Source organism: Oncorhynchus tshawytscha, linkage group LG03 (genome assembly GCF_018296145.1).
Source record: "Oncorhynchus tshawytscha isolate Ot180627B linkage group LG03, Otsh_v2.0, whole genome shotgun sequence".
Taxonomy (NCBI): Eukaryota; Metazoa; Chordata; class Actinopteri; order Salmoniformes; family Salmonidae; genus Oncorhynchus; species Oncorhynchus tshawytscha.
Genome location: NC_056431.1, coordinates 5,330,050 through 5,346,948, shown reverse-complemented (window position 1 = coordinate 5,346,948; position 16,899 = coordinate 5,330,050). Strand labels below are relative to the sequence as shown.

General features: G+C 44.8%; 1 protein-coding gene across 1 annotated transcript in view; it reads right to left on the bottom strand.

Moving 5' to 3' along the window:
* Positions 1 to 16,527, bottom strand: part of LOC112236426 (glutamate receptor ionotropic, NMDA 2D-like) — a 78,759-nt gene extending 62,232 nt beyond the window's left edge. Inside the window, 3 exon segments of the mRNA XM_042306429.1 lie at positions 1,435 to 1,701; positions 10,195 to 10,401; positions 16,165 to 16,527. Of these exon segments, the coding sequence (XP_042162363.1) occupies positions 1,435 to 1,701; positions 10,195 to 10,401; positions 16,165 to 16,449 (759 nt within the window). The 5' untranslated portion in view covers positions 16,450 to 16,527.
* Positions 16,528 to 16,899: the final 372 nt, after the last annotated feature.

Sequence of the window (16,899 nt, the reverse complement as noted above, 5' to 3'; positions counted from 1 at the left end):
CCACAGGGACAGAGGGATAGAGGAAAGAGAGCCACAGGGACAGAGGGATATAGGAGAGAGAGGGGAGAGAGCCACAGGGACAGAGGGATAGAGGAGAGAGAGGAGAGAGAGCCACAGGGACAGAGGGATAGAGGAGAGAGAGGAGAGAGAGGAAAGAGAGCCACAGGGACAGAGGGAGAGAGGAGAGAGAGGAAAGAGAGGCACAGGGACAGAGAGAGAGAGAGGAGAGCGAGGAGAGAGAGGACAGAGAGCCACAGGGACAGAGAGAGAGAGAGGAGAGAGAGGAAAGAGAGCCACAGGGACAGAGAGAGAGAGAGAGAGGAGAGAGAGCCACAGGGACAGAGAGAGAGGAGAGAGAGGAAAGAGAGCCACAGGGACAGAGAGAGAGAGAGGAGAGAGAGGAGAGAGGAGAGAGAGGAGAGAGAGCCACAGGGACAGAGAGAGAGAGAGAGAGGAGAGAGAGCCACAGGGACAGAGAGAGAGAGGAGAGAGAGGAGAGAGAGCCACAGGGACAGGGAGAGAGAGAGAGAGAGAGAGAGGAGAGAGAGGAGAGAGAGCCACAGGGACAGAGAGAGGAGAGAGAGGAAAGAGAGCCACAGGGACAGAGAGAGAGAGAGAGAGAGGAGAGAGAGGACAGAGAGCCACAGGGACAGAGAGAGAGAGAGGAGAGAGAGGAGAGAGAGGAAAGAGAGCCACAGGGACAGAGAGAGAGAGAGAGGAGAGAGAGGAGAGAGAGCCACAGGGACAGAGAGAGAGAGGAAGAAGGAGGAGAGAGAGGAAAGAGAGGACAGACGGAGAGAGGAGAGAGAGGAGAGAGAGAGGAGAGAGCCACAGGGACAGAGAGAGAGAGAGGAGAGAGAGGAGAGAGAGCCACAGGGACAGAGTGAGAGGAAGAAGGAGGAGAGAGAGTAAAGAGAGGACAGAGGGAGAGAGGAGAGAGAGCCACAGGGACAGAGAGAGAGAGGAGAGAGAGGAGAGAGAGCCACAGGTACAGAGGGATAGAGGAGAGAGAGAGAGAGAGAGGAAAGAGAGCCACAGGGACAGAGAGAGAGAGGAGAGAGAGGAGAGAGAGCCACAAGGACAGAGAGAGAGGAAGAAGGAGGAGAGAGAGGACAGAGAGGAGAGAGAGGAAAGAGAGGAGAGAGAGGAGAGAGAGGAAAGAGAGCCACAGGGACAGAGAGAGAGAGGAGAGAGAGGAGAGAGAGGAGAGAGAGAGAGAGAGAAAGAAAGGGCACACACTAGTCATGAAGGGAGGGAGGGATGAGAAGAACAGAGGGATAGAGGAGAGAGAGGAGAGAGAGACACAGGGACAGAGGGAGAGAGGAAGAAGGAGGAGGAACCCAGCCAACCCAGCCAGCCACATGGAGTTTCATGGCCACTCAGTAACACTTCCTCCCCCTTTTCTCCCCTCCCCCCCCCTCCCCCCTGTCTCACCTGCGCCTCGTTCTCCTTGAGCAGCCTGCGCGTGCGTGCCCCTCCCGGGTCGTCCGTCACGTTCAGCATGACCACGCTCTTCTTCTCCCAGCCGATGAACGAGCCGTCCGTCAGGCCGTCCACCACCGACAGGAAGTCCTGGTAGCCATGGTGACGGGTGGACACCACTGAGAAGGTGGTCCAGTCGTACTCCTCTAGTATTTTGAAGATGACCTCCAGCTGGAGGCTGGTGGATGAGCTGAACTGGAGGAAGATGGAGCCTGACTCCTACAGTAGGGGAGCACACCTTAAAGTTCTATAGACACAGGCAAGCACACGGGACAGAACGCTGCCAAACAGGAAGCACAACATCAGCTTTCCTCTAGGAGGTCACGTTCAGTAGAGCACCTTCTCCACTTCAAACAGCTCAACACGTTGCTGTTGTTTTTTATCACTGAACGGGACCCCTGTAAGACCTCCGTTTCATAGCGTTTTCTCCCGTTTTACACCTTCTGAACACAACCCAGCATTGAGGATGAAGGGGTTTTCTGGGGTTCTGATTTGATTAGGATTATGGTTAGGATTTGGGTTGGGTAAACTGATCCTACAGTGTAGATATGTGTCTATGGGTAAACTCTGCCCAGAGCCAGAATGCAGCCCAAAGGTGTTTAGAATAAGCCTCACTGGTAAATTGAATAGCAAATATGTTAGCATGCCATTCTATCACAATCCCTAACCCATGAACTATTTTTGAAGAATTGTAAACATTCATCAATCCAGATCTAGCAGGATATGATGTCTTTAAGGTAAGGATTTAGAGACAGTCAGCTGATCCTAGATCTACACTGCCTTCTGAAATATTCAACCCGTTGACATTTTCCACGTTTTGTTACATTACAGCTTTTTCTCAAATGGATTAAATAAAAATTGTGCCTCATCAATCTACACACAGACCATCTCTACAAAGAACTACAACTCCCATGACTATCCTGTGTCTGTTCAGGGTGAAGAGGCATACTGGGGGTTGAAGTTTTCATGGGACGGCTGCAGCGGTAGAGTAAAAGCAGGCTAAAACACAGAAGATGATTGTTGAGTGAAGTCTCCAATGACCACTGGATCTAGTCTTTTCCACAGACTTGGAATGAATTTAGATGGGAGTGTGTGTGTGTGTGTGTGTGTGTGTGTGTGTGTGTGTGTGTGTGTGTGTGTGTGTGTGTGTGTGTGTGTGGGGGGGCTTCAAAGGAAGAGCATCAAAGAGGTTTGAATGCATTCCTCGGGATTTAAACAGTTATTTGTAAAAACAAATGTAGTGGTGTTGTTTTTTCTAGCTACTAGGCAGGATGCATGTCTGAAACGTTTTAATTTACACACATATACTGTAAATAGCGCAACCCTCTCTCTCAAGTGCTTTATTGGCATGGGAAACATATGTTTACATTGCCAAATCAAGTTAAATAGATAATAAACGAAAATGTAATAAACAATATAAAATGATCAGTAAACATAACACTCACAAAGGTCTCAGAGGAATATCATATGCCATATTATGGCTATATACAGTGTTATAACGATGTGCAAATAGTTAAAGTACAAAAGGGAAAAATAATTAAACATAAATATGGGTTGTACTGTATGTTCTCTTTCTCTCTCTCTCTCTCTCTCCATCCCACACACACACACACACACACACACACACACACACACACACACACACACACACACACACACACACACACAGATAGTTGTGACACATCCGAGGGACAGCTGTAGTAGCAGCCTAGTTTGGTGCCATTTACAGGTCAAACACAGCAGTGTCTCAGGATGTCTGACTCAGCTTCTTATAGCACACTGTCCCCAACACCAACCCCTATACCCCAACCCCTATACCCCAACACCAACCCTATACCCCAAATCCAACCCAAAACCAACACCAACCCTATACCCCAAAACCAATCCAACCCCTATACCTAACATCAACGCTATATCCCAACACTATTCCTCAACCTAACCCAACCCCTATACCCCAACCCTATACCCCAACCCTATACCCCAAATCCAACCCAACACCAACACCAACCCTATACCCCAACACCAACCCTATACCCCAACCCTATACCCCAAATCCAACCCAACACCAACACCAACCCTATACCACAACACCAACCCTATACCCCAAAACCAACCCAAACCCTATACCTAACACCAACGCTATATCCCAACACTATACCTCAACCTAACCCAACCCCTATACCCCAACCCTATACCCCAACACCAACCCTATACCCCAACACCAACCCTATACCCCAACACCAACCCTATATCCCAACACCAACCCTATACCCCCACACCAACATTATACCCCAACCACTTTACCTCAACCTAAACCAAACCCCTATACCCCAACCCTATACCCCAACACCAACCCCTATACTCCAACACCAACCCTATATCCCAACACCAACCCTATACCCCAACACCAACACCAACCCTATACCCCAACCCAACACCATACCCCAAAACAAACCCAACACCATCACCAACCCTATACCCCAACACCAACCCAACCACTGTACCCCAACACCAACTCCATACCCCAACCCCTATACAACAACCCAACCCCTATATCCCAACACCAACCCTATACCTGAACCCAACTCAACCCCTATACCCCAACACCAACCATATACCTCAACCCAACCCAACCCCTATACCCTACCACCAATCATATACCTCAACCCAACCCCTATACCCCAACACCAACCATATACCTCAACCCAACCCAACCCCTATACCCTACCACCAATCATATACCTCAACCCAACCCCTATACCCCATCACCAACATTATACCTCAATCTAACCCCAACCCCTATACAAAACCCAACCCCTATACCCAGAACCAACCCAACCCCTATACCCCAACACAAACACCAACCCTATACCTCAACCTAACCCCAACCTAACCCCACAGCAGTGTCTCAGTATGTCTGACTCAGCTTCTTATAGCACACTGTCCCCAACACCAACCCCTATACCCCAACCCCTATACCCCAACACCAACCCTATACCCCAAATCCAACCCAAAACCAACACCAACCCTATACCCCAAAACCAACCCAACCCCTATACCTAACATCAACGCTATATCCCAACACTATTCCTCAACCTAACCCAACCCCTATACCCCAACCCTATACCCCAACCCTATACCCCAAATCCAACCCAACACCAACACCAACCCTATACCCCAACACCAACCCTATACCCCAACCCTATACCCCAAATCCAACCCAACACCAACACCAACCCTATACCACAACACCAACCCTATACCCCAAAACCAACCCAAACCCTATACCTAACACCAACGCTATATCCCAACACTATACCTCAACCTAACCCAACCCCTATACCCCAACCCTATACCCCAACACCAACCCTATACCCCAACACCAACCCTATACCCCAACACCAACCCTATATCCCAACACCAACCCTATACCCCCACACCAACATTATACCCCAACCACTTTACCTCAACCTAAACCAAACCCCTATACCCCAACCCTATACCCCAACACCAACCCCTATACTCCAACACCAACCCTATATCCCAACACCAACCCTATACCCCAACACCAACACCAACCCTATACCCCAACCCAACCCTATACCCCAAAACAAACCCAACACCATCACCAACCCTATACCCCAACACCAACCCAACCACTATACCCCAACACCAACTCCATACCCCAACCCCTATACCACAACCCAACCCCTATATCCCAACACCAACCCTATACCTCAACCCAACTCAACCCCTATACCCCAACACCAACCATATACCTCAACCCAACCCAACCCCTATACCCTACCACCAATCATATACCTCAACCCAACACCTATACCCCATCACCAACATTATACCTCAATCTAACCCCAACCCATATACAAAACCCAACCCCTATACCCAGAACCAACCCAAACCCGATACCCCAACACAAACACCAACCCTATACCTCAACCTAACCCCAACCCAACCCCTATATCCCTACCCAACTCTTGGAAAAAGGGTTCCGAAAGGGTTCTTCGGCTGACCCCATAGAATAACCCTTTTTGGTTCCAGGTAGAACTATTTTTGGTTCCAGGTAGAACTCCTTTGGGTTCCCTCTGTGGAAAGAGTTCTACATTAAACTCATAAGTGTTCTACCTGAAACCAAAAGGGTTCTTCAAGGGGTTCTCCAATGGGGACAGCTGAAAACCCCTGATAGGTTCTAGATAGCACCTTTTTTCTGAGAGTGTATACCCCAACACCAACCCCTATACCCCAACCCATCCCCCACACCCATACATAATCCCTATCCCAGCCCAGACCCCCTGTCCTCCATCCAGCAGCTACCAATCATGATTCTGAGCATTCCGCATCCTCATATCCATCCCAGGACTATGGTCAATTCTCGGTCACTTCAAGAGATAAATTGAAATACAGTTCTGGAATATTGTTCAAGTACTTCATGAATTGACTGAATTGAAATTGATTATTTGACCTCCCCATCCATCCAGTTCTAACCAGTCCAAAGGAGAGATGTAGGGGGAGAGAGATGGGGGGAGAGAGAGATAGAGGGGAGAGAGAGATGGAGGAGAGAAAGAGATGGTAGGGCAAAAAGATAGTGGGAAGAGAGATATGTGGGGAGAGAGATATGAGGGAGCGAGAGATGGAGGGGTGAGAGAAATTGAGGGGAGATGGAGGGGAAAGAGAGAGAACACTGTATATATACATAATATGACATTTGAAATGTCTTTATTGTTTTGAAATTTCTGTATGTGTAATATTTACTTTTAATTTGTATTGTTTATTTCACTTTTGTATATTATCTACCTCACTTGCTTTGGCAATGTTAACACATGTTTCCCATGCCAATAAAGCCCCTTGAATTGAATTGAGAGAGAGAGGAGAGAGAGAGAGAGAAATAGAAAGAGAAAGAGAAAGAGAAAGAGAGATGGGACACGGGTGTAAGGTCTGTGAAGCCTGCTGAGTTAGACCAGGTGGCAGGATCATCCATTTAATCCTACCAGAGATTTCTCTCTCTAACCCTGATTCTCTCTCTCTCTCTCTCTCTCTCTCTAACCCTGATTCTCTCTCTCTCTCTCTCTCTAACCCTGATTCTCTCTCTCTCTCTCTCTCTAACCCTGATTCTCTCTCTCTCTCTCTCTCTAACCCTGATTCTCTCTCTCTCTCTCTCTCTAAACCTGATTCTCTCTCTCTCTCTCTCTAACCCTGATTCTCTCTCTCTCTCTAACCCTGATTCTCTCTCTCTCTCTCTCACCCTGATTCTCTCTCTCTCTCTAAACCTGATTCTCTCTCTCTCTCTCTAACCCTGATTCTCTCTCTCTCTCTCTAACCCTGATTCTCTCTCTCTCTCTCTAAACCTGATTCTCTCTCTCTCTCTAACCCTGATTCTCTCTCTCTCTCTCTCTCTAAACCTGATTCTCTCTCTCTCTCTCTCTCTCTCTCTCTCTCTCTCTAACCCTGATTCTCTCTCTCTAACCCTGATTCTCTCTCTCTCTCTCTAACCCTGATTCTCTCTCTCTCTCTCTAACCCTGATTCTCTCTCTCTCTCTCTAAACCTGATTCTCTCTCTCTCTAAACCTGATTCTGATTCTCTCTCTCTCTCTCTCTAAACCTGATTCTGATTCTCTCTCTCTCTCTAAACCCTGATTCTCTCTCTCTTTATACCTGATTCTGATTCTCTCTCTCTCTCTAACCCTGATTCTCTCTCTCTCTCTCTCTAACCCTGATTCTCTCTCTCTCTCTAAACCTGATTCTGATTCTCTCTCTCTCTCTCTCTCTCTAACCCTGATTCTCTCTCTCTCTCTCTCTCTCTCTCTCTCGCTCTCTAACCATGATTCTCTTTCCCTCTTTAACCCAGAATCTCTCTTCTTAACCCTGTATCTCTCTTCCTAACCCTGTATCTCTCTTTCTAACCCTGTATCTCTCTTTCTAACCCTGTATCTCTCTTCCTAACCCTGTATCTCTCTTCCTAACCCTGTATCTCTCTTTCTAACCCTGTATCTCTCTTTCTAACCCTGTATCTCTCTTTCTAACACTGTATCTCTCATCCTAACCCTGTATCTCTCTTTCTAAACCTGAATTTCTCTTTCTAACCCTGTATCTCTCTTTCTAACCCTGTATCTCTCTTTCTAACCCTGTATCTCTCTTTCTAAACCGGTATCTCTCTTCCTAACCCTGTATCTCTCTTCCTAACCCTGTATCTCTCTTCCTAACCCTGAATCTCTCTTCCTAACCCTGTATCTCTCTTTCTAACCCTGTATCTCTCTTTCTAAACCGGTATCTCTCTTCCTAACCCTGTATCTCTCTTCCTAACCCCTTATCGCTCTTCCTAACCCTAAATCTCTTTCTAACCCTGTATCTCTCTTTCTAAACCGGTATCTCTCTTCCTAACCCTGTATCTCTCTTCCTAACCCTGTATCTCTCTTCCTAACCCTGAATCTCTCTTCCTAACCCTGTATCTCTCTTTCTAAACCTGTATCTCTCTTTCTAACCCTGTATCTCTCTTTCTAACCCTGTATCTCTCTTCTGAACCCTGTATCTCTCTTTCTAAACCTGAATTTCTCTTTCTAACCCTGTATCTCTCTTCCTAACCCTGTATCTCTCTTTCTAACCCTGTATCTCTCTTCCTAACCCTGAATTTCTCTTTCTAACCCTGTATCTCTCTTCCTAACCCTGTATCTCTCTTCCTAACCCTGTATCTCTCTTTCTAAACCTGAATTTCTCTTTCTAACCCTGTATCTCTCTTTCTAAACCTGAATTTCTCTTTCTAACCCTGTATCTCTCTTTCTAACCCTGTATCTCTCTTTCTAAACCGGTATCTCTCTTCCTAACCCTGTATCTCTCTTTCTAACCCTGTATCTCTCTTTCTAAACCGGTATCTCTCTTCCTAACCCTGTATCTCTCTTCCTAACCCTGTATCTCTCTTCCTAACCCTGTATCTCTCTTCCTAACCCTAAATCTCTTTCTAACCCTGTATCTCTCTTCCTAACCCTGTATCTCTCTTCCTAACCCTGTATCTCTCTTTCTAACCCTGAAACTCTCTTCCTAACCCTAAATCTCTTTCTAACCCTGTATCTCTCTTTCTAAACCTGAATTTCTCTTTCTAACCCTGTATCTCTCTTTCTAACCCTGTATCTCTCTTTCTAACCCTGTATCTCTCTTTCTAAACCGGTATCTCTCTTCCTAACCCTGTATCTCTCTTCCTAACCCTGTATCTCTCTTCCTAACCCTGAATCTCTCTTCCTAACCCTGTATCTCTCTTTCTAACCCTGTATCTCTCTTTCTAAACCGGTATCTCTCTTCCTAACCCTGTATCTCTCTTCCTAACCCCTTATCGCTCTTCCTAACCCTAAATCTCTTTCTAACCCTGTATCTCTCTTTCTAAACCGGTATCTCTCTTCCTAACCCTGTATCTCTCTTCCTAACCCTGAATCTCTCTTCCTAACCCTGTATCTCTCTTTCTAAACCTGTATCTCTCTTTCTAACCCTGTATCTCTCTTTCTAACCCTGTATCTCTCTTCTGAACCTGAATTTCTCTTTCTAACCCTGTATCTCTCTTTCTAACCCTGTATCTCTCTTTCTAAACCGGTATCTCTCTTCCTAACCCTGTATCTCTCTTTCTAACCCTGTATCTCTCTTTCTAAACCGGTATCTCTCTTTCTAAACCTGTATCTCTCTTTCTAACCCTGTATCTCTCTTTCTAACCCTGTATCTCTCTTCCTAACCCTGTATCTCTCTTTCTAAACCTGAATTTCTCTTTCTAACCCTGTATCTCTCTTTCTAACCCTGTATCTCTCTTTCTAAACCGGTATCTCTCTTCCTAACCCTGTATCTCTCTTTCTAACCCTGTATCTCTCTTTCTAAACCGGTATCTCTCTTCCTAACCCTGTATCTCTCTTCCTAACCCTGTATCTCTCTTCCTAACCCTGTATCTCTCTTCCTAACCCTAAATCTCTTCCTAACCCTGTATCTCTCTTTCTAACCCTGTATCTCTCTTCCTAACCCCGTATCTCTCTTCCTAACCCTGTATCTCTCTTTCTAACCTTGTATCTCTCTTCCTAACCCTGAATCTCTTTCTAAGCCTGTATCTCTCTTCCTAACCCTGTATCTCTCTTTCTAACCCTGTATCTCTTTCTCTCTCTAACCCTGCATCTCTTTCTCTCTCTAACCCTGAATCTCTCTTTCAAACCGTGAATCTCTCTTTCTAACCCTGAATCTCTCTCTATAACACTGAATCTCTTTCTCTCTCTAACCCTGAATCTCTCTCTCTAACCCTGAATCTCTCTCTATAACCCAGAGTCTCTCTCTTACCCTGGATCTCTCTCCCAAACCCTGAATCTCTCTCTCTAACCCTGAATCTCTCTCTATAACCCTGAATCTCTTTCTCTCTCTAACCCCAAATCTTTCTCTCAAACCCTAGATATCTCTCTCTAACCCTGCATCTCTCTTTCTAACCCTGTACCACCCACTTCTTGCTGCCTACAATGCTCTGACTGGGCAGAAACAGTGAATAACTGACATTAAGCCTCAAACTTTCACGCAGGCAGGCACGCACACACAAACACACATTCTCTTCTCACCTCCATACCTGTAGCGTCCTCCCCACCCCTGCTCACCATCCTACAGTCATGATGGGTCTCTCTCTCTCTCTCTCTCTCTCTCTCTCTCTTTCTCTCTCTCTCTCTCTCCCTCCCCCCACCTCCATACCTGTTGCATCCTCCCCAGCCCTGCTCCTCCTCCTACAGCCACTATGGGTAGTCCAGTCTGGGCAGAGACAAACTCTAACATGGGGGCCAGGGGTCCCCAGGCGGTGGGTGGTGGCCTCTCCTCCTCGTAGACCAGACCCTGTAGGGGCCTCGCTGCCAGCAGGTCACACAGCTGGGACAGCAGAGTCTTAGGACTACTGTCATTCACCTGAAGAGGAAGTCATGACAGAGATAGGTTAGCTGCATTACACACAGACTACAACATGATCTGAGGACTACTGTCATTCAGCTGAAGAGGAAGTCATGACAGGGATAGGTTAGCTGCATTACACACGGACTACAACATGATCTGAGGACTACTGTCATTCACCTACAGAGGACACATGATCTGAGGTCTACTGTCATTCACCTGAAGAGGAAGTCATGACAGGGATAGGTTAGCTGCATTACACACAGACTACAACATGATCTGAGGACGACTGTCATTCACCTGAAGAGGAAGTCATGACAGGGATAGGTTAGCTGCATTACACACGGACTACAACATGATCTGAGGACTACTGTCATTCACCTACAGAGGAAGTCATGACAGGGATAGGTTAGCTGCCTTACACACAGACTACAACATGATCTGAGGACTACTGTCATTCACCTGAAGAGGAAGTCATGACAGGGATAGGTTAGCTGCATTACACACAGACTACAACATGATCTGAGGACTACAGCCATTCACCTGAAGAGGAAGTCATGACAGGGATAGGTTAGCTGCATTACACACAGACTACAACATGATCTGAGGACTACAGCCATTCACCTACAGAGGACACATGATCTGAGGACTACAGCCATTCACCTACAGAGGACACATGATCTGAGGACTACAGCCATTCACCTACAGAGGACACATGATCTGAGGACTACAGCCATTCACCTACAGAGGACACATGATCTGAGGACTACAGCCATTCACCTACAGAGGACACATGATCTGAGGACTACAGCCATTCACCTACAGAGGACACATGCTCTGAGGACTACAGCCATTCACCTACAGAGGACACATGCTCTGAGGACTACAGTCATTCACCTACAGAGGACACATGCTCTGAGGACTACAGTCATTCACCTACAGAGGACACATGATCTGAGGACTACAGCCATTCACCTACAGAGGACACATGCTTTGAGGACTACAGTCATTCACCTACAGAGGACACATGATCTGAGGACTACAGCCATTCACCTACAGAGGACACATGCTTTGAGGACTACAGTCATTCACCTACAGAGGACACATGATCTGAGGACTACAGCCATTCACCTACAGAGGACACATGATCACATGGTAACAACAATACATATATAGAGAAAGACATTGTGAAACTTTTTGTGAGAAAGCAGATAAACAACAATAAGGGACAGTACATTGTACTGTCTTACCACTACTATCAACGAGAGAGAGATAAATCAAAGAGAGTGAGAGAACAGAAAACAGAGACAGACAGGTGTACAGATGGACTACTGGCATTCATCTGGACACAGAGCCATGATGAGTAAGGTTACGTTACAATGTATGGTGAACACATTGGCGGTGTCGATTATACCCATACCAGCGTACTACATACTTAAAGTCCATACTACTCACTCACCGTCGCATTCTTTTTTGCATGTACCGTTTAGTAAAAAGTATGCAGTATGCCACAGCTGCAACTCAGTAGCGGCTCCTGATTGGCTGAGTAGGTGGGGCGGGGCAGAGTGTGGGTGGATTTTTTCCAAATTCAACAGACATGCATTGCATTAACCAGCCTGATAATAGTTCCATTTCCAATTAGATTATTTTCTCTAAACTCTGAATAAGAGTTATAGGCCTACTCAGGCTGGTTATAGGAAGACTATCACATTAGACCTACACTGTAGTAGACAATATAGCTCATCTATCCTATTTAAGGACTGAAGACAAACTAATTTGGTTTCATTTCAACAAAGTGCTGTAACAGAAAATAATGAAATCAAACAGCCTAGTAGTACACACAAACGTTTAAAATGTTCAAATCAACTGACTGTTGCACATAAAACGTGGACAGTTGGGTGCATGTGTAACAGTATAACTTTAGACCGTCCCCTCGCCCATACCCGGGCGCGAACCAGGGACCCTCTACACACATCAACAACAGTCCTCGAAGCATCGTTACCCATCGCTCCACAAAAGCCGCGGCTCTGCTGAGCAAGGGGAACTACTACTTCAAGGTCTCCGAACAAGTGACGTCACCGATTGAAACGCTATTTAGCGCGCACCGCTAATTAAGCTAGCCGTTTCACATCCGTTACACATGCAAATTCAGAACTGCTGGACAGCACCATAATAAACTAAAGTACTAATAATTGGGAACGAGATCAGAATGAATGCTGAGGCTTGATCCATTAATGAAATAGATAGCCACGCCTACAACACTAAAACAATCCATATGTTCAAATCAAAAGGCCTGATTAATATGACATCAATAACACAGCCACATCACAAATCAAAAGGCCTGATTAATATGACATCAATAACACAGCCACATCACAAATCAAAAGGCCTGATTAAAATGACATCAATAACACAGCCACATCACAAATCAAAAGGCCTGATTAATATGACATCAATAACACAGCCACATCACAAATCAAAAGGCCTGATTAATATGACATCAATAACACAGCCACATCACAAATCAAAAGGCCTGATTAATATGACATCAATAACACAGCCACATCACAAATCAAAAGGCCTGATTAATATGACATCAATAACACAGCCACATCACAAATCAAAAGGCCTGATTAATATGACATCAATAACACAGCCACATCACAAATCAAAAGGCCTGATTAATATGACATCAATAACATAGCCACATCACAAATCAAAAGGCCTGATTAATATGACATCAATAACACAGCCACATCACAAATCAAAAGGCCTGATTAATATGACATCAATAACACAGCCACATCACAAATCAAAAGGCCTGATTAATATGACATCAATAACATAGCCACATCACAAATCAAAAGGCCTGATTAATATGACATCAATAACACAGCCACATCACAAATCAAAAGGCCTGATTAATATGACATCAATAACACAGCCACATCACAAATCAAAAGGCCTGATTAATATGACATCAATAACACAGCCACATCACAAATCAAAAGATGGTTTAGTATTTAGTTTAAAAGCGCTGACTAAGGCCAAGAGAACAAGAAACACTTTCAATGAGAAAACAGAAATGCACTTTGGGGGGGGGAGAGACTCACGTTTTCAAAAATGAAGCCTACGATGCAATGCTCGTGATCATTTTAAGGAGAACAAAAACGACTTATCTTACATTTAAACACCACCGCAGAAGCTTCATGCATCTTCCCAATGAAGTAATGACGTAGCCTAGTGTGGTTGTTTGGCTACTTGGGCCTATTAATCGCAGCCCTCCTCTTCCAATGCATCGTTGGAAAAGTGTGCAGAGAATTCTCGGAGATGAAGTATCGAAATGAGTATAACATCCTGGCATTTAAATCATTGAACTCGATTTTCTAAATGTTGCATTCTATTAAACGTTTTATTTTCGCATACTTAGAATGCGTCATACGTGATGATTTCTGTTGCACATCCCCATTTCTAATTGATCAGCTGTTGTTAAAGCTGAAATGAGCATGACATCCGGGCATTTAAAGTATACTCGATATTCGAAATGTCGCATACTATTAAACTGAATTTCATACTCAAACGGCCTGCTATTTAGGATGCAAGTCTAGGTATTCAGACACCGCCAGTGTGTGAACACACAAAAACACACACAAAGAGTAGAATGATAAGACATAGGAATCAGGGAAACAGACAGACAGGTTCTGAAGTGAAATGTCCCTCTCTTACCTGGGGTGAAGTAATGACAAGGCTATCAGTTACATAGAGTTTAATGACAAGGCTATCGGTTACATAGAGTTTAATGACAAGGCTATCGGTTAGATAGAGTTTAATGACAAGGCTATCGGTTACATAGAGTTTAATGACAAGGCTATCGGTTACATAGAGTTTAATGACAAGGCTATCGGTTACATAGAGTTTAATGACAAGGCTATCGGTTACATAGAGTTTAATGACAAGGCTATCGGTTAGATAGAGTTTAATGACAAGGCTATCAGTTACATAGAGTTTAATGACAAGGCTATCAGTTACATAGAGTTTAATGACAAGGCTATCGGTTACATAGAGTTTAATGACAAGGCTATCGGTTAGATAGAGTTTAATGACAAGGCTATCGGTTAGATAGAGTTTAATGACAAGGCTATCGGTTAGATAGAGTTTGATGACAAGGCTATCGGTTACATAGAGTTTAATGACAAGGCTATCGGTTAGATAGAGTTTGATGACAAGGCTATTGGTTACATAGAGTTTAATGACAAGGCTATTGGTTACATAGAGTTTAATGACAAGGCTATCGGTTAGATAGAGTTTAATGACAAGGCTATCGGTTAGATAGAGTTTGATGACAAGGCTATCGGTTACATAGAGTTTAATGACAAGGCTATCGGTTAGATAGAGTTTGATGACAAGGCTATTGGTTACATAGAGTTTAATGAGAAGGCTATTGGTTACATAGAGTTTAATGAGAAGGCTATTGGTTACATAGAGTTTAATGACAAGGCTATTGGTTACATAGAGTTTAATGACAAGGCTATTGGTTACATAGAGTTTAATGACAAGGCTATTGGTTACATAGAGTTTAATGACAAGGCTATTGGTTACATAGAGTTTAATGACAAGGCTATCGGTTACATAGAGTTTAATGACAAGGCTATCGGTTAGATAGAGTTTAATGACAAGGCTATCGGTTACATAGAGTTTGATGACAAGGCTATCGGTTACATAGAGTTTAATGACAAGGCTATCGGTTAGATAGAGTTTAATGACAAGGCTATCAGTTAGATAGAGTTTAATGACAAGGCTATCGGTTAGATAGAGTTTGATGACAAGGCTATCGGTTACATAGAGTTTAATGACAAGGCTATCGGTTAGATAGAGTTTGATGACAAGGCTATCGGTTACATAGAGTTTAATGACAAGGCTATTGGTTACATAGAGTTTAATGAGAAGGCTATTGGTTACATAGATTTTAATGAGAAGGCTATTGGTTACATAGAGTTTAATGACAAGGCTATTGGTTACATAGAGTTTAATGAGAAGGCTATTGGTTACATAGAGTTTAATGACAAGGCTATTGGTTACATAGAGTTTAATGAGAAGGCTATTGGTTACATAGAGTTTAATGACAAGGCTATCGGTTACATAGAGTTTAATGAGAAGGCTATTGGTTTCATAGAGTTTAATGAGAAGGCTATCGGTTACATAGAGTTTAATGAGAAGGCTATTGGTTACATAGAGTTTAATGAGAAGGCTATCGGTTACATAGAGTTTAATGAGAAGGCTATTGGTTTCATAGAGTTCATGCAATGGTAGAAGAGCAGGTGAATTAAGGAAACGCTTTCAGTTACTCTTATTTAGACACAACAGCATGAAGTCTCTTTACCTTAATACAGGTTAGCACTGTGGCTCCTATAGTTCTAGATCTATAGTACTGACATTATGACATAGAGTTGGCTATGTAACATGTGTCTCAGATAAGGATTGGGCCCTAGATGAATGGAATCCATTATTCCATTACTATGATGACTCTAAACCCTAAACAAGCCAGCTCTGACCCTTGAATCCATCACTGTCTTCCTTCCTACTCCACCCTCACTGTATTCCCTGGACCCCCCCCACCCACCACCACACCACCCCTACATTTTCCCCTTATAATAATCATAGTACATGGTACTTATATTTGGCCCAATCCATTAGTGTCAGGTTAAGGTTCAGGCTGTAATGAATGGATCCATTATCACCATTACTACTATTACCCCCCAGAACAGCACAGTCTGGTCTCACCTGGAGCCAGATGACGTTTGCAGAGCCCCACTGGGTGATCACGCTCTCCCCCAGGGAGCTGTGTGCCCGACCAAACCCAGGGTAGAGCACCCTTCCCCCGGGCCCGGCCGCCGCCTCTACCTGCACGCTGGCCCCCGCGTGGATCACAGCGATGTTGAAGTTCATTATTGTCCCCGGGTCTCTCTCCCGCTCTCGGGGGCGGAGCAAGAGGTGTGGGGAGGGCGTGACCGGTCCTGCCCACTCCGCCAGGGCCAATAGGAGAGAGAGGGTGGGTATGGCGAGCATTGCAATAGATCAATCAACCGTGGAGGGGGGAGGGGGCGGAGGGGCGTGGGGGGCGAAGCTGTAAAGCGCTCTAAGAGAGGGTGCCTATGAGAGAGAAAGAGACAGAGAGAACAAGTGAGAGAGAGACAGAGAGAGAGAACGAGAGAGAGAAAGAGAGAGAACAAGAGAGAAGATATTGAGGAGTTTAGAAGACTTAGATGTTCTTGCAATATTCTCCCAGAATTGTAAGTTTGTTCACATCAGGAATGGCCTACACAGAGGGTGCAAAGCAAAGAGAGAGAGAGGGATGGAGAGACACGGGGGAGGGAGAATGAGAGGGAGAGGAGGAGAGAGAGAGTGTAATGGATTCTGAATCCAATCATGGGGTAATATAAGTTAGCTTTGGCTGGAGCAATACTGGAACAGCAATACGGTATAGAGAAGGGGAACAAACAATGGAGAGAGACAGAT